Here is a 19,472-nt window from a genome sequence, read left to right on the forward strand (position 1 = left end):
GGCCCCAAGAGGAGGAAGAGGTGGGTACAGGGGTCGAAGAGGAGGACAAGGGTATGGAGGAGTGGGAGGAAATGGGTGGCAGGGTCCCAGAGGTCCACAGGGGAGCTGTTGGAATTGTGGGAGATGGGGGCATTACTCAAGAGAATGTAGGAGCAGACAAAACAACGGTTTCCAAGAGATAGAACAGTACGGACACCCCCATCCAGGAAGCCCCTACGGCCTCCCCATGGGACAATACCAGCAACCAGACCATGTAGTACCAAGGAGTAACGCACAACTGCACGGACATCAGTACCGAACACAAACCAGCCCACAGAATAATGACAATGTGCACTACACGCCTGGTAACACTTTCGCCACAGTAGCTAATGGGGCACCCGCCCCCGCACCTTACAGTGGAGTGTCAGTGGTTTCGGGGAACATTTTCGATCAAGGGGGGGCAATGAGACACCCCGCATAGGACAGCCCACAGAGAGCACTTGCGTGTCCAGTACTGTCTACGACCCACAATGCATCAGAGGAACCATTGATAGGTGCGCAGATAGGAGACAAGCAATTCATATTCATGGTGGATTCGGGAGCGGAGAAATCATGCATTAGAGAGGGCCGGTTCCCGTTATCTAATAGAACGTTAGAGACGCAGGGGTTCTCTGGGGCTGTAATTGAAGTTCCTTACACAGAGGTATTGGATGTGACAGTGGGGGGTAAAACAGTGAAAGCACCCTTACTGTACTATGAAAACTCTCCCATCAACTTACTAGGGAGAGATCTCTTGAGCAAACTAAACATGACAATATCATTCACAGGGAGCGGTATCGTATGTTCAACGCCAGGCATATGCCCCCTCCGTATATTAGCAGTAATACACGGCCACACAATCATGAAAGAGATCAGAGGGGTACCGAGAAATGAGGAGATGTTTGTCGAAGGTATGAGAACATTGGCTCTCATAGTACCAGAACTAAAAAGGGTGGAGTGGAGGATCCCAGCAGAATTCCTTTTTCGTCCCATAGCAAGCCCTGACACTGCTCTTGGGACAGTACTATCGTTGGATTTGCATGCAATACATGTATCAACAAACAGAATATGTGTGATTGGTATTGACATGGAAGGGTGTGAGTGGCGGACAGTATTGTGTACAAATGCAAATATCCCGCTGAGAGAGCTCTCTGACGAGGAGCTATTTTCTGACACTGAGGGAGATGGTGAAGTAGTGATGGAACTGGCAATGCCCTGCGACATTGTAGTTACAGCCAGACAAACTAAGGTTGAACTAATGGCGGTAGTAGGAGCACCGCACACATTTTTTGATGAGGACATGAGTTCAGTACCCACTAACTTATGGACTAATGGCCCCCACGATGTAGGGTTGCTGCATGAAGTTCAGCCTGTGGTGATAAAAGTAAAACAGGGAGCAATACTACCCCGGGTGAAACAATATCCACTGTCGCGAGAAGCAGAAGAAGGGATCAGAGAGACAATAGAAGCACTGCTAGCACAGGGTATAATGGTGCCCTCAAACTCCCCATGCAACACATGCATTTACCCAATCAAAAAAGCGAAGGGGGGTTCGTGGAGGATGATACAAGATTTACGCCCACTGAACGATGTGGTAATGAAGGAGTTCCCTTTAGTCCCGAACCCGGCGACAATACTGTGCAACATTCCAAAAGTAGCATCACACTTCACAGTAATTGACTTAAAAAATGCATTTTTCTCGATTCCCTTAGCGGAAGAGAGCAGGTACTTGACAGCATTTACATTGGGAGGAAGGAGGTTCGAACATTGCAGACTACCACAAGGATATTGCGAGAGCCCAAGCATATTTAACAGGGTACTACATGAAGATCTGGGGAATTTGTCTGTAGAAAGCACAGTGATTCAGTATGTTGATGATTTATTGGTTTGTGCACAGGCGGAGGAAGAGTGCCGACAGGACTCAATAACACTTTTGACTTTATTGGCCAATAAAGGATACAAGGTGGACAAGGGGAAGTTACAGTACTGTCTGACAGAGGTCCTATACTTGGGTCAGCTGATATCAAAGGATGGCAAGCGAATTATACCAGACAGGGCACAGGCGATTAGAACAATTGGAGAACCCAAAACAGTAAAAGAGATGCAGAAATTTCTGGGTATGTGTAACTATTGCCGAGCATGGATATTGGACTATGCGGCGTACACAAGGCCCTTGTTACAGGCACTGAAAGAAGCACAACAAGAACACAAACACATAGAATGGACAGAGGAGATGAACACAGCATTTAACTCACTAAAAGAGCTGATATCAAGCGCTCCAGTACTAGCAAATCCAGATTATGGGCGTGAATTTTTCTTATTCTCACATTGCAAAGGAACACTGATGACAGCAGTATTGACGCAGAAAACATCTTTAGGGCACAAACCACTTGCTTACTATAGCGGCACCCTAGACGCAGTAATGCAAGGTCATTTCGCGTGCGAGCAATCCCTAGCTGCAGCCGCGTTCGCAATTGAAAAAAGCGCCACGATAGTGATGGGCTGCCCGGTGACACTGTTTGTGGAACACTCACTTTTTGCAATATTAGAGCGAACAAAGAGCACATTGACAACACAACGCGCCACAGCATATGAGATAATACTGTCCAGCGCTAACATCCATATAGTAAGATGTAAAACAGTGAACCCAGCCACATTCATCACAGAGGCATGCACCGTAGAGGACATGCAAAACCACAACTGCGCCACGTACACAGGTGACGAAAGTAAGGATCCAGTGATTTTTGAAAATGCCCTGACCGAGGGTGAGGTGTATTTTGTAGACGGGTCAGCATCAATAGACATGGAGACAGGAGAAAAGCATGTGGGTATGGCAGTGGTACGATTAGAGGAAGATGAATATGAGATACTAGTACAACACCGCCTCCCATCACACTATTCAGCGCAAGCAGCAGAACTAATAGCGCTAATAGAAGCATTGCATGCCGCCAAGGGGTGCGCAGTGACCATATATACAGACTCAGCATACATGACAACAACAGTTCACGGTGGGTTGGCCCGGTGGGGGCGAAGGGGGTTTCGGCGAGCAGACGGAACGCCAGTCCAGCATGCAGAATTATTGAAAGAACTGATTGAGGCCCTGCAAGACCCCACGGCAGTGGCCATCGTAAAATGTCAAGCTCATACCGCAAATACAGATTTTATATCTTTGGGGAACGCGGCAGCAGACGCCGCTGCCAAAGCAGCTTCATATTTACAGAAAGGTGAAATAGGAGAGTACATGTTGCACCACGCAGCAAGCCAAGAGGTCCCCACAGGATACAACATGATGTCCACACAGGAGATAATAGAGCTGCAAGAGGGAGCTAGTGCAGAGGAAAAATTGCTGTGGACTAAGAGAGGATGCAGCAAATCGCCGACTGATTTATTGTGGCGACAAGAGAGTTCAGGAAAAGTGGTGATGCCAATTACGCTGTTAGAAATAGCATTTCAACAACTACACTTTCCCGCACACAACACGAAGAAACACATAATGGCAGAGATACAAGAAGATTGGTTTGCACCGTGCCTCCAGGAACACGTCACAAGGTTAGCCCTAGAATGCACGACATGTCAAATTTACAACTCAGGTATGACCTTGCGTACACTAAGGGGTACGATACCAAAACCAAGTGGCCCATTCAGAGAGCTCCACATTGATTATGTAGACATGGGAGAAAGGTGTAATGGGGCTCGATACATGATTGTGGTTGTATGTCCATTTTCGAGGTGGGTGGAGGCAGGCCCATGTGCCCGCCCTGACGCGAAGGGCGCCGCGAAGTTCCTAGTGCGGGAAGTGTTTCCGCGCTGGGGAATTTGCGACGTTATTCGCTCAGATAACGGGACGCATTTTGTTAATGAATTATTTAAAGAAGTGACTACATTATTGGGAATAAAGCACAAATTATGTTCGATTTATCATCCTCAAAGTAATGGCGTCGTGGAAAAGATAAATGGCCTGTTAAAAAGCAGATTATCAAAACTTTGTTTTTCCCTTAAAAAGACTTGGATGTACTGCCTGCCTTTGGCCTTGTTTGAACTACGAAACCAGCCAAGTAAGGATCACCATTTGTCCCCGCACGAGATCGTCACGGGAAGAAGAATGCATACAGCGCATTCGCCTCTCCGTGAGCGTTCTGATGCACACAGAAGCGCAGCTATATTGGGGGAGGAGTTCACAGAATATCTGCGAAAACTGACACGGGCAGCGCGCGTAATTGCAAAGCAACTAGCCCCCCCCTCTACAAGAGAGGAGGGGAACGCAACTGAACCAGACAAATTGCCTGAAAAACCACTACAACTAATGCCTGGTGACCTTATATATGTCAGAAGTTTTGTGCGGAGGTGAAATGCACCACGTTTCCATGGCCCCTATGAGGTAGTGTTTTGCACACCTACAGCAGTAAAGGTGAAGGGCCTGCGATATTGGGTGCATTTGACAGACGTACGTAAAGCTTACAGCGCTGCGGAAAGTGAGGTGCAGGACGAGGCACAGGCAACAGCGGACGATGAAGTTGTGCGGAATGAATGATTGGAATTTTTTGTGCTTTATGAGATGAACAGTGAGCACAATTAGCGCGCAACAAATGTCCTGGACTAAAACATTTACATATGTATATGTAAATTTTCTTTTTATTACAATTTTTGAAAGTTTTGCGTGGGGTTCTTTTTTCCCCTCCTGCGCTCTTTGAGATGTTTTTATTATTGTTGTTTTTAAAATGTCATGTTTCTTATTATTTATATATATATAGTAAGGTACGAATAATGATGATTGAAAGGCTACCTTGTCTGTCAACACACCCCCTCCCTCACCCAACCCTATATTTTATCACCGAAACGTTATAACGTGGAAAGGCTTACATGTTTGTATTTAATGAACTCTTGTGTCTCAAACAGGATTTATCATGGCATCGAATGGGCAGCCTGCAACTAATAGATATGTTAGATTTAGAGAAATGTTAGTGGCTAGATTAACATATTCATTTGAATGTGGTTTATCAATGTGTGCTATCGTATTTTTCATCTCAATGTTTTGTCTAGTATTACACTGGATTATAGCGTTCATCTCTACCGAGATGAACGAGGGGGGAGGGGGGAACAACACCACCCTTGCCCCTGGAACGAAAACAATTCCGACTGTAGGTATCAAAGAAGGTGATTTCTTGATCTGGGATGGATCACACTTTGTGTGGGGATACTATACTACACCACCCACTGCTGTCCTCTCACAATCGAGAACCAAAAATGTAAATAATGACACAATGTCCCAACCTGGAACATACAACAACCACACGATCCCTCCCGCCCCAATTTCAAACAACGATCTCTTGTTTATTAAGGAGGATGGAAAAGTGATTATGATGACAGAACACAAGACCCTATATGAAGAATTAGAAAAGGGGGGTGGGAGGGAGGAAGGGGGGCCTGGTTCTTCACCTACTATAACGAGAAGGTACAGAAGAAGGGAGAAAAGTAGGCGGAGAAGAGAGACTGGTGGGAAAGGGTATGATGAGTATTATGGACTAGGGTTAGACAAAATGGAAGACCCACGACACCCACACCAAGCAAATAAATGGTATGCAGATATGAGCACAACAGCCAAACAAACAACCAATGAGAGCTGTTATGTCTGCTCACTTATCCCCCATGCATCAGGCACACCTAAAGTATTGTTGCCACGAGAATTGCCCATTGTGGATGCCCAATGTCTCCTTCATCTCACGCTGTGTAGAATAAAGAACACTTTCCAAGCACACGATGTCTCTTTCAGAATGCTACAGAACAACAAAACGTGCTATTCGCAAGCGTCTGGAGTAGTCTGCCTTAAAGAACCTTTCTTTGCAATACAAGGGACACTGTTTTCCGAAAACAAATGGAAAGACGAAGAAGTGCTGTGCAAGGCAGAAGCACTGAAAGGTGTCCAACCAGACAAGTTGCGGTGGATGGAAAGAACGTGCTTGCCAATATGGAAAGAACACATCCCTAAACTAACATGGGTAACAGCGATGGAGAAACCCTTCAAGCTACAAAGTGAAATACAAAACGAACTATGTTTCAAGGGAGAAGGAAAAATGGCAATGGGAACGAACAAGAACTGTAACAAAACTCTCACCATCCCAGATATGAAAAAAGGGACAGCAGCACTAATGGACACCTACTGGGTATGCGGAAACAAGGCGTACCTGCATCTTCCCCAATCATGGAGTGGTAGCTGCTCAATGGCCACTTTGCACTCAACACTAATGGTGATTCCAGAAAGCCATATTGACAGGAGTAACATGATGAAAGAAGGCTTGAACCAGAATGCAGCTTCTCCAACTACACAAGCGCACCTTTATGTCCTGTCCTCCGGAGGGAAGGGAGAAGAGCTCTCAAGGAACAAGCGAGCCTCGAACTACATATCACAAGCATCATCTGATTTATTGGCACAGATCCCAGACAGGTATCGCCTGTTCAGCTCCGTGGAAACATTCTTTGCTTCGTTAGTATCAAGTGTCCAAGCAAGAGCAAATGCAAAATGGCTCCAGATCACACGGTGGGAACTGATCCAGTTGGCCAATGACACTGAAGAAGGGTTTAACATAATAAAGGTGGAACTACGAGCTCTGCGATTAATGACCATGCAGAACAGGTATGTTCTAGACCTGTTAACAGCAATCGATGGAGGTGTTTGCCGAAAAATAGGAAGTGCGTGCTGCACGTTCGTACCTTCCGAAGATGCAGAAAATGGGTCCCTGTCCCACGTTATTGAAGCAGTACATAACCTGGGCGAGAAGATGAAAATGGAAGGTGGAGCTGAGGATAGCTCGTGGTTCGACAATATCTTCTCTTGGGTTCCCTCATGGCTTGGAGTGACAATGAAGTTCCTGATACCAATAGTGGTGATCATCCTTGTGATGTTCTGCCTGTGCCAGGTGGGCCTCCGATGTTGTGCTAATGCAGTTCCTAACGGTGCAATGATGATGGTGACAATGGGCAACTCCGGTGGTACAATTAAAGCAACACAAGAAGTACATGTGCAGACAGGAGCAGACAACACCCCCAGGTACCAGTTAGTGCCTATGTGCCGTGATAAGTACATAGTAGATAAACTATGGCACACCACTATCAAAGAACCACGAGACGTAGAACTGGAATGGTATGAGGAGGTCTGGGTAGATCTGGAAGAAACTGGCGACTGTATATATTTAACATGTACACCAGACGAGTATGCTAGGAGAGGTGAGAGTTTAAGGGGAGTGTGCAGAGCATGGATGCCTATAAAAGGAACCCCTGCATGGGATGGTGCAGTGTTAGAGGAACAAGAATGTAGAAGATTGGAAGAGCTAAAGAAATTCGTTACTTTAAGTAACGAAAGGGGGGAAATGTAGGGGAGGAATGGCCACGAGGCCCCCCTCACCTACAGCTCCCTCCCCAGGTGAGGGCCATGGCTCGTTGGGCGCACCCTCATGCCACCCGGGCCCAGGTGGAGGAGGATTCACCCGCCGACGACATTGCCCACGCGTATCCTTTCCTTGCATTTAGTTAGGCCTAGACGCCATCTTGTCTAGCAAACATGGCGTGAGTTCAGCACACTGTAACGAGGCCCCCACCTTTGGAGGGCCTTTCATGCATCTCTGCCGCCTCAGCAGCCCTGGCAGATCCGTTGCAAGCGCGTTCCCATGAGAAAGTCGGAGATGAGCTAAACCCGAGATGCCAACACGGCAACATTATATTAGTAACAATGTGATATTGAACCCCGTATGACCCGGACCGCAAGGCCGGGGTAACGGGGAAAAAGCTGAAGCATCACTATCTGAAGAAGGTGGAAAATAATTCAAGTATTGGTATTAATGAACTGCCTCTGTTTAAAATATGAATAAACCATAAAAATGTAACGTTATATGATATCCCTCCAGGTCTGGACTAATGCTGCTATAACCACGGAGAAAGATGTTGACTAAACGTGTAACCTCTATTTTGTAAAAGTGTTTTTCAATAGTATGTAGAAACTTGAACTCATATATGTTTTTGAATCACCCAAAGCGGCGAGCATCAATCTCTGTAGGCCATAACCTAGATATCCCTCGTATAACGTCTAATGTACATACAATACGCACACAATGTAGTGAATATAATGTTAGGTAATGAAAAGGTACTGGAACCGACTGTATTAAAGAAATGTGTAACGAAATTGAAATATATATGTGTGTCTAAATAACGTCAAAATAAGGCAGAACAGTATAGAACTTCTGCATTCACTGATCAGCAACGCACGAGGAAAATACCTTTATGGATATATGCAAGGCCATTCCCTCTCCCACCCCACCAAGCCTGCCAGATAAAAAAGCTAAGACTTGTGCCGCGCTCCCTCACCTCCCCCAACCAAGCTGGCGTTACTTCAGAGAGTCAGAGGCCCCGGCGCCGCAACCAAGGCCACAGCCCGCCACCTGTGTTATTTACAGCACGGTAATAAACCCACGGTTGAACCCACTGATCTACCAGCACCCTCTCATAAATCCCACGAACCCCCCAAGAATCCTGACCCCGTGTAAGGACGACCCCCATCATTGAGACAAGACACAGAGACCCATCTATATAATAACTTCTAACGCAGCAGACAGACATGTATCATTCGGCCCAGGCCCCAGAGCCCCGTCCCGCGACCTAAAATACCGGTCAATAGGACACAGGTAAATCTCACCCCAACCGACGACCACCAGACCTCTCACAAGGTGCATTCCTCATGTGTTGTGTTTATTTTTATAAGATAAGATGCTGAAGCAATTTATCAAAGAACTTAAATGTCATTTTCTGAATAACTGCAGTGTGCATGGCCTAGGGCAAATGAGACAGGAAAGGTATTCGTCATTGTCACAGGCTGCCCCAGCGCATCAACACCGCACGGATGACCTCAAGCCGGCCTGCCAGGCCCAACCCAACCCACGAGGCTGACCAGTGACGTCGTCCCGCCAGGACCAACCCCGCTACAGCAACACCTATAGTTAGTCGATGCCACCCAATCCCAATTGACCTGTGCCCCCTATAGTGTTTAGGTGCTGATGACGTTTCTTGTATTAGAAATACGCCTGTCTTTGCTATTGTCAGGCAGAGCGCTCTCGTAGGTTGCAGAGTTCTTTGCATGCCTTATCCTTGGATAAAATCCCACTTACGCTCACCCGCACTCTGTCTTGGTCTTATTCCCACTACGGGAGAGTCCCTTATTGTCTCTCATTGCGGGGAGGATCGTGCTGAATTGGGGGCGCTTCCCTTCATTCTCCAGAGAAATAATTTAAGTCCTTGTAGAGCTGTACAATGAAATCAGTAAATACGGGTATCCAAGTGTAAACACACTTAAAGTTATAGTACCAATATTTATTTATATAAACACAAGGATAATTAGACAATCTTTAAAAAGCAGCAACTAATGGTAACATTAATCCTGAAGTTAGGATACAATTTCAGTAAGAGCAATAAAGCAGGTGAGTAACTTCATGTTATACATATTCCAGCCATTAGATGTCATTTGAGGTCAGCAATAAAACTTATTTGTGATCACCATTGCAATATTGAGTTGTAAGGAGGGAAAAGTTCAATCGGAACATACTTTGGAAAGCTGTTAGATTATCCCAGTAGGATGTAGGCAGTCTTTTATCCCAGCAATAAGTGTTACACAATTAAAACCTGTAAGGGAACCAGCACTGCTAAAGCCAATAGGTTCAAAAGGGGGCCATTATGGAGCCAGGACAGCCAAGGTCAAGAGGAGCCACCTTGAAGAGAAACAAGCTGAAAAGCCATTGCAAGTGAGTCGAGGTCAACTCAAGAGGGTAAAATAGCACTCCCAAGCTAGGAAGCACCAAAATTGACTAAAGGTAGATGAACCCCAAGCCCCACCTTACCTGTGAATTGAAGAATTTGTTCCAGCTGGATGCCTTCCTGTTGCAGTGTAGCACACCCTTGCTCCTGGTCCTTGATCGTTGTAACAAAAGGGAGGATGTCTAGAGGGCTTCTGCGGCAGTGCTAGAGAGAGAAAGGGGCTCTGCAGCAATGGATTCCCATTGATTCAGCAGCCTTTTGTGGTTTTGGTGTCTTTGTCTCAAGAAGGAACAGCCCCGGTTAGAAGTTAGTTGATCCCTCGGTCCTGGACGCTGGTGAGGGTCTCTGGATGAAGATGTCCTGCTTCTGTAGGGTCCTCCTAGATGCTCACGAAGTTTTGACCTGATTCGCACTTCCAAAGACAATTCACTCGATGGTCAAGGGTCCTGGGGTATTGGGATTCTGCAGTCTTGGAAAGTCACAGCAAGTTGAGGTTGCGCCAAAATGAAGCTCAAGGGTTGTTAGTCCCAACAGCCCAAGGGAGGAGGTTGTTCCATACGGATGTTCCAAGTCGAAAAGGAAACTGGGACAGTGGAGCTGCAGGGCTTCACCAGGCACTCTGCGGTCCAAGAGGGTGCTGCTGGCGTCTCTTAATGTCTTCTTCGGATGTTCTCCTCCAGTGGTCGACTCTGCCTCTAGTCCCAAAACCCTTGCCTTTTAAGCAAGTTCCCATTCATTCACAGCCCTAGGCTGTCAATCACGCAGCAGGGTGGATGTCTTCCTGGGCAGCCAGCCGGCCAATCGGAATTGGTTTCACTCAGGCACACTTGGAGACAAAGGACAGGGAGGTTCTGGGACCCTTCCTCACTTCCTGCTTTTCCAGACACACTGGAGCCTGAGTGGGCTTCAGGGCTTAAGCCCATCAAAGGCAAAATGCACAAAGGACTCAAACCTGATTCAGAGTAACAGCCCAGAAGGAACTAACTGACAAATGGTGAACAAAAGGAAAGGGGCCATTTTGAGTATAGGGTCACCCTTGGCTGCTGTACTGCAGCTGAGAAATCGGCCTGCATATGCATGGCACAAAGTAGTAAAAAAAGAAACCACTGCCACCAGCCATTCAAGTTAGTGTAACAGAATGTTACATGAGAAGTGGTATAAAGGAGTTACTATGTACTCCCTCTCACTTCCCCCAACGCTCCACATAGGGTGGTGTGCTGTACCCACAAAAGAAAATGTAAGTAAGACCGGGGTCATCTTACTATTCTTGGGAACAGTAGTTCACCTGGGAAAATGTATATAAACATTACAGTGGCACTTCACAAAAGGCGCTGTGTGTCACAATACAAAAAGCAGATGCCTCTGAAGTATACCAGACTCCATTAAACGCTAAGACAGAAAAATCCTAGTCAGAAAAAACACATGAGCGGGTGAGAAAGAAATACCACTCAGAAGTTAAAATTAAAAAGCCCCGAGTCCAGCAAAAGAGCTGGGGGTCTCTAAGGAAAAAGGGAATTGACAAAGAAATTATTGTATCCCCAACACTAACTTTCAGAATATTACCGTATATATTTTACAATTGGGTCTTCCCCTGACCTGCTGTTTAGCCTGTCTAGAATAGGTCTGCCTTGGTTTTACTTGCATTGATCTGCCATGTGCCATCCCAAACTAAGCTATTGCTTACCTTAGTCAGTGTTCCACTGAGCTGAAAAGCAACTGTCAATTTATATTACATTACACCTTTAGGTTTTACCTGTCTAGAATAGCTGTGTGCCATTCCTAAAGTGTCCTGTAGGTCTAGCTGACCTTGGTCTGCATGGTGCAATCCTAAATTGGTGTATACCATTATTGCTTACCGTAGTCTGTGTTCCAAGGATCTGAAAAGCAACTGTAATTGTATATTACAGCAAAAGGACTTAGTCACCTGATATAACTGCAGTTTGCTAATGTATAGGTTTATACTGTCCTTGAATCTGTGTTCCACTATTCAGAAAAGTAATCTGGTTGGCTTACTGGTAAGTGATACCATAACTGAGTGTCACTGCATGACTGGCGGGGTCTACTACTCTTGACTTGCTGTAAAGTAATCTAAACTTAACTAATGGTTTTACTCCCCATGAATAGGTGTGTCCTATACTAAATGCGGTTGATCAGGTCTGTCTTCCCTAGTGAACGGGGTCTGTGCTTTGGTTTTTCTGAATGGGGTCTGTGCTTTGGTTTTTCTGAACGGGGTCTGTGTACTTTAAAGCACTGTGCTGTGTTTTTATAATTGTGGTAATATTTAATGTATTAGTACCCAGCGAGGGCGCAATCAGAATGAAAGCCATTCTGATTGGCCCTCGCCGAGTCGTTACCAGGCCCGGAATCCCTCCGTTGGGATTCCACAACCTTTGTCCCCGGCAGGGGGCGTACCAGCCCCTCAGCCAATGAGGAGGCTCTAAGCAGGGCCATCCCCGCTCCGAGCCTCCCCAAGGTTGAGAGGCTACCTTTGCCCCCCTGCCGGGGACAGAGGTAAGGCATTTATTTTTCCTTCCCTTCCTCCTCCCACCTCCCTGCCCTCCCCACCCCACATAACCTTCTATGCCTTGGTCCCCGGCGGGGGGCGATGAAAGCGTCCAGCCGTGTGAAGACGGCTGGAGACTTCCGGGGACCCAGGTATATGTTTTTTTTTTTTTTTCCCCCCCTCCCTTCCGCCCACTTACCTTCTTTTTTTTTCGGGAGCAGACGCGCTGTCCGCTCCCGATGGCTGCCATGGAAAGGTCAAACGGACTCAGTTTTCTCTTTCCATGGCGGCCATTTTCTTTGTCTTTATTTTTTTCCCGAAACGCTGCAGCGTTTCCAGAAAAAAGAAAGCTTTTAGTGCCCCGGTCACGCAGTTGTTGCGGGCTGGGGTACTAATAGCTATATGCCCCTCGCGGCGGGGGCATTAACGACTCTGGTAATGCCCTATGGCCTTCGTTAAGGCCCTCGCTTCGCTCGGGGCCTATAACTATGGGCCCCGGGGTATTACCTGAGTCGGTAATGCCTCCGCCGCTCTTTGTACCTAGCTACAGCCCTCTCACTCCTAAGATGAGCCTGGCTGCTCAGTCTACGCTGACAAGTACTCAGTGGTACCACCTTATGCTAAGAGTGAAGTTTTGTACTGTCTCCGTTGTATGGTTTTACTAAACCCTTAGGTGGACTTCAGGAAAACTGTCCTAACACACGTTACAGCCAGTTTAGGCCAGGCTTGTCCTGTGGTCCCCACCGACAAAAGGATGGCCCAACATACAAATTGCTTGAGTTTGCCTGAACAGATGCATTAGTACCACAGTGGCTAACCTACTGGTACATTGGGCTACTAATGTAAAACCAGCTACATCCAGTTAAGCCAAAACTAAATTACATCTGTCGCAATCCTACTCCGCTATACTAATGCTTAAAATGCACCCCTGTTCTAGGATCCACATGCCCTACCTTAAGGACAGCACAAGGAGAGGTTGCAGTGGCAGGGGGACTTCACTAGTAGCATCTCTGGCCATAATTCTAGTCTAATCCAGAAAATCAAACCGTAAAAAGCATAACGTTTAACAATCCCATACAATGAAACAAGAGTAGCATTAAAAATGGAATTCATTCCTAACGTTGACCTATGCACTCCTGAACTGTTTTGTAATAGGCAGATAGGTATATATGTACTAAAAATTGCTGGAAACCGTGAAGGAATCAAATGAACGAAAGGAGTTTAATGAATGTAACCTACAGGAAAATGTCATCTGGAGGCAGCATAGCTGCTTTAAAAGGGGCAATGCTCTACTGACTTTGAATGGTAGCCACTTACGGTTTCCTATTTATCCACGTTCAACTTGAGTAGTTTTTTTAAAGAAGGGAATTGATGCGGACTGTGGAAAAACTTAAAAGCAACCGCTTCATAGGATTTAAAATGACAGTTGGCTATATTTGATATGAAGTGCAATTTTACTCTTGGTGAATATTAGATTATGCTCTGTGTGCATGTAGTCTCGCCCCAACATGCTGGTTGGGGGGGAGACAGATAATTCACTTCTGCCTGCCTAGTCACTTGCACCTTGACATTGTACACCCTGATCCAAGGTTTCCAGAGATCCCGTGTAGGTGATATTTAGTGTTGATAACTTTAGTGAAGTTATTCAACCACATCATTGACTGTGGGTCCACTGCCCCATGCCCCCTCCACAGCAGAGTTCCATAACTGACCTGTTGCTCACCCACATCTCTAATTCCCTCACTATTGCTCACAATGGCCATCAGTAGTACTACTTTTTCCTACCTCCTCTCAATGAGCCGTAACCACTGTTGGCAATTGTTTGTACATATGTCACTACTATAATTGCTCAAGATGTATTTAATGTCTGCAGTGTGCTCTTCCCAATTTAGTTTTCAGCAATAAGACTGCTCCACCCAGCAGTATGCCATTTGTTCTGGGTTTCTTAGCAAATCCTACTTTTTAGTTATTGCAAAGAAAATCTCAATCATGAAGTTACTTGTAATTCTAGTTCTCCATCTGTGCTAAGGTTCCTGAAACCACCTTGATGGACTACCAGCATTTACCTTTTTAATCGTTCAACTAAACTGTCTCTTCGGCCTGACCTTAGTTTGTGGCTTTGACAATTATTTCCTGTCACAGATTTGAAGGCTTTGTACAGTACTATGAAGTGCATTGTGGATAATGTGCATGTCTTTTTTTTTTTTTTCTCATTTCACAGCTGGTCCATACAGTGGCTTAGGTGAAATCATCCATCGAGAGAGTGTGCCAATGCACACATTCGCGAAGTATCTCTTTACCTCTCTCCTACCTCATGATGCTGAACTGGCATACAAAATTGCACTAAGAGCGATGCGGTATGTATTCACATTCTGCATTGAATGGGAAGATAAGCGATTCAGTATTAAGACAAATGTGTCATAAATGAGTGTATATACTACCAATGAACACTTGTGTATAACGTAAATAAAAATAGTCACTATTTTATATTACAAATTACATAGGTTTACTATATTATACATATTTCTGGCAGTGTTTTTAATCCGAAGGCAGGTTCAGTTAAAAACATTGCCATTTGAAAATTTGATTTTGAAAATGTGGCAAATATACTTGACTTGATCTAAATTGAGGCCTTCAGATCTGTTGGGGGTTTCAAATCCACCAACTTAACATCTGAAAAAAGAAACCTTGCAATGGGTAAGATTGTTTGAGGTGGGGAGCCATTGGTCCATGTATGTTGACTTGGTTTTTAATCTCTCCCTGAAACGGTCTATGCCTATGATCTCGTTCCCAGCGGTACATTTGTATTTCTATGAAGGTAATTCATTATTCGTAAGTAAAGCCAGAGAAACTGTGTTGGGAAAATGTTCTCTTGGAGCAACTTTTCCTCCATACTTTATGGAGCCCCAAACCTTTTTGCATGTTAAACTGTCCTTACTTTTAGCGATAAATTGAAGCCTTTAGCTTCACTTCAATGACATTTTGCTCATCTGTTATGGGGAAACTGATTAGACCTTTGGACTGTCAGTACTGGGAAATGTTTCCTGTAGTCTTTTACCTTTGTTGCTTGTTTGGGTAACCTTTTAACATTGCACAATGCTCCTTCCAATGCAGTGTTAGGCAAGATTGTATGCAATACTCTTTGGGTGCACTACAACAACCCCGACCTCCTGGTAATAGGAACCCAACCTTTGGTATAAGTCTGTACTACACAGGTTGGTAGCGTGATTGAGCAGCCAGGCTTATCTCAAAAGGGGTCAATGTGAGCTGTAGGGGAGTTGCACAGAGATTCACAGTGACAAGTATACAAATAAACTCTTACATTAATTGTTTATTCAAGAAACCTTGTGTGTATCAGTCATTTCTTCTTCAGAAGGGAGCAATCTAACCGTAACACTCAAATATACATCACAAAATACACACTCTTAATATCTCTAAATCAGTGAGTACCCTTTTGGGATGGCCCACAGACACATCCTACACCTTCAGGTGACTTCAATAACTAGGGTGATGGGGACATTAAAATATCACTGTTGTATTTAGAATCATTTAGTTTAGGAGTAAGTCAAAGGAAAAGGTTATTAGAACATACAAGAGCCCACAAATATTCTTAAGCAAGCAAATACTTTCAGATCCCCCAATAAGAGTCATTCAGTGAAACTGGCTAAGCCAAGTCTATATGAGCTGAAGCACTTCTTTGCAGGTAAGTAAGAAAAGTCTTTTCACACTGCTTTTGAAGTCTTTAACGAAAAAGAAGAATCAATGTAGGGCTACAAGCTGTTAGACATGTGAGTAGTAGAAGATGCAAGCAACTCTACAGAAAGCGGTAAGTTCTCTCAGACTTTTCTACAGTAACTTTGTATTGAATAAAAAGTGCAGCAGATGACTTCTGTTCCTGAGCAGCTCTGCAGATCTCACTGTTCCTGGGCCTCAGTTGTGGGGACTAGAGGGAGGACTTCTGGGGACTCCTGCACTGCAATGGGACGGTCGCCACTCGCAACCAGCAATCTTCAAACAAGTGGCTGTTCGGTGTTTCAGCTCCTCGCGTCTACCGCAAATGGCAACACCACGGTTCCTGACTGTCGAGATGGGCTTTCCTTGCTTCTGGGGTACCGCACTCTGTTCAGGGGGCTCGGGCTCGGTCACGGATGTCGGTCAAAGTCGGTACTCTATCTCAGGCCCTGTTGATGCTAGGACAACACATTTTCGCAGGAAGGACTCCTGCTTCCTGGGAGTCCGAAGGATCTTCGTGGAGCTCTTGGCCAGCTTAAAAGCAACACACAATCTGGTGTTCCTCTCCCTGGAGTTTCGGTTTCCAGCAGCAACTCTGTGGAATGTCATCCAGCTCCGAGATTGTCCAGGTGGCTTACTTTGGAGTTGATTGGTCCCACCAACTCAAGGGGAGGAGTCATCCTTGCAGGGCCTTCTGTCGATACGAATTTGGAGTTTCAGCACAGCAGCAGGGCTTCACTGGGTAAACCAACGGCCCAGGAGTTGCAGCGGGTGTCCTCTTCAAGTTCTTATTCGGTTCCTTTGTCCAGTGGTAGACAGCCTTCCATGCCTAAAGCCTCGCCTTTTATTCAGTTCTCTCATTCATTCCAGCTTAGCTGTCAGTCTCCCAGCAGGGTGGCTGTCCTTGCCGGTCTCCAGTCGTCAGATGGCCAATCACTACAGAGTGCATTTGGGTCTCGTAGGAGACTAAGCACAGGAAGTTTTGGGCACCTCCCTCTCTTCCTGCACCCGCCAGACACAATGGAGCCAGAGGCGGGCTTCACTCGTGAATCCCGCCAAAGGCAAAGCGAACAAAGGCACCAAAAATGGCATGGTGCGCAGAGTAAATCTCAAGAAGGATCTTTCCACAAAGAAATGGCGAAAAAGGACCAGGACCGTTTTGGCAAAAATTGCACCCTTCAGTGCTTTACTGCAGCTGCTAATGCAGCCCACAGTAAATGCACACCACAATAGGTAAAAGTAAACCACTGCCACCAGCCATTCAGTGATGAAAGGGTAACATTAAAATGTTACATGAGAATCAAGACAAAGGGGATTCTAGGTAACCCCTCCAGCACCCTATCGTAAGATAGTGTGTGCTGGGTCTAAAAAGTTACAAATGTAAGTAGTCAATTTCACTTTACTGCTCTGGGAAACCGTTTATCCCAGAGAAGGTATTTAAACCTTTGGGAAATCTGGAAGACTTCCCTGTGCCACTGCACTGAAGATGCCGTCTGACACAATGTAAAAGATGCCTATGGAGTTTCTAAGGCTCCATAACCAAAAGAAACACAAAGTTCAGAAATAGCATTAGAATACATGAGAGAGTGGGGGGAAAGGGTCTCGCTCTCTCCAGGTAAAATAAATTTGAGTCCTCAAAATCCAGCAAAGTGGCTGGGGGTCTCTAAAGTAGAAGGAATTAGCACATTTCTGAGAATTCTCCCCAACACAGTGCAATGTGGTTTATTTTTGTAGACTACACTCAAAGGGATTGTTTGGTTACCTAAAATGTGCTTAAGGACAAACTGGTAGTAGCAGTTGCTTTTTTTTATACTTGTTACTGAATTTTTCTTTATCCTTGCCATGTTTATCGTGTTTAGCTACAAACAGTGGATAGTGTCCTAACATGGTCGTGCCACAAGTTGTTTAGTTTGTTCCTCGACCATCTTGTCCTTTTAGCCTCTTTCCTGCCCTGCCAGGTCAGGAAAAACTTTGTTCATGCATTCGCCCAAGAAAGCCAAGTTTTCTGCTGGCTTGTGCAGGCTGTGTGACGTGGAAGCCAGGATTTTGGGTGAGACTGGCTGGTCCCGATAGACAAACTGGTTTCAGTATGTCTGGTATGCATGACTTTCACCAACAGTGGTCTTTATTAGACCACCACTGAGTTGTGTGAGGGGTAGATATTCGATTGGTTGGACTAAGTTTCTGTGCTCAACTGAGTTTTCCATAAAGGGTCCTGCAGCCATTACCGAGAGATCCTGCTAAGAGCCAAGTGCATATCAGTGAAGACCTCTGAAGACGAATGGATCGATCCTGAGGAGGCCTGGTGACCAACGTTTGCTTCAGTCCCGGTGGAGTGATCTTTGAAAAACCTAATCTGTGCTTCGACCCGTAGCCCGGCTTCTGGTAACGCAATAAGTTGGTGCCTTCAGAAGTGACCCTGGGCCATCTATTGGACTAACCAGCTCCAGTTTGTACTACTGCGGTAGAGTTATTCTGTGTTTCGGCTCAGAACTCAAGGGGTCTCCAGCTTTTCCTGCAAGAGTCCTTCCTGCGAAAATGTGTTGTCCTAGCATCAACAGGGCCTGAGATAGAGTACCGACTTTGACCGACATCCGTGTCCCCTGCTGTCGTTCTGCAATAGGGACCGGCCCTGAAACTATTTGGTCGACTGTCCTGAAGAGTCCTGCACTGGTGCCTGCTGCATTGTTAGTCAAGAAGAGGTTTCACCATGCTCTTGTGCCTGCCTGGTCCTGGGCTTCTTCAACCGGAACCAACGGCAGGAACAAACAACCTCGGGCGACCATCCAACGACCTGCCAAGTCTGGATAAAAATCAGAATACAGGTGGTAAGCTGTAGCAATACGTACCTGCCCCTCACCCTCCGGCCCCCCATCTCCACCCTTGAAAAGTTTGATTTAACTTTTGAAAATTTTACAATAGTTTGGCTTTGCCGAAACATGTTGCTGAATGCACTCTGAAAGTTGGTAACAGTCTTATTCTCCAGAATACGTCCTCCTGACTTTTGGAATCTCTCACATCCACAGGCCCCTCCAAACCTTTTCCCCCACTCCCAAAAACTATTGGAAACTTAGGGATGGACTTTACAAGTTATGGCTGATACTCTGTAGACAGTTTGTAGTAATTTACTTCTTCCAGGTATTGGAGGGGCGTGGCAGGGGGGTTTAAGTAAATGTTTTATGCAAACTCACTGATTGTGTATATGTATTTGTCTATTTAGTATTGTGTGATAATACTGTTGGGGAGAATTCTAATTTCGAAGGGATTGTGTCCTCCGACGTATTCCTTATCTTAGATAGAAATCCTTCAGCTTTGCTGGCCTCGGAAAATTTTTTTTTTTTTTTTTTTTCGCCAGAGGGCGCTGCGCGTCGATGATCGCCGAGTCGATGACCCTCGACGGCCTCCGTGCCGACGTCGACGTCAT

The 19,472-nt window shown here is 45.7% G+C and overlaps 1 protein-coding gene across 1 annotated transcript in view; it reads left to right on the top strand.

Annotated features, from left to right (window-relative positions):
- ZSWIM6 (zinc finger SWIM-type containing 6) overlaps positions 1-19,472 on the top strand; it is a 402,232-nt gene that overhangs the window by 333,628 nt on the left and 49,132 nt on the right. Inside the window, exon 10 of the mRNA XM_069627333.1 lies at positions 14,538-14,673. Within this exon, the coding sequence (XP_069483434.1) occupies positions 14,538-14,673 (136 nt within the window). The remainder of the gene's footprint in view (positions 1-14,537; positions 14,674-19,472) is intronic.

This window comes from Ambystoma mexicanum, chromosome 6p (assembly GCF_040938575.1).
Source record: "Ambystoma mexicanum isolate Mex_15411 chromosome 6p, UKY_AmexF1_1, whole genome shotgun sequence".
Lineage (NCBI taxonomy): Eukaryota > Metazoa > Chordata > Amphibia > Caudata > Ambystomatidae > Ambystoma > Ambystoma mexicanum.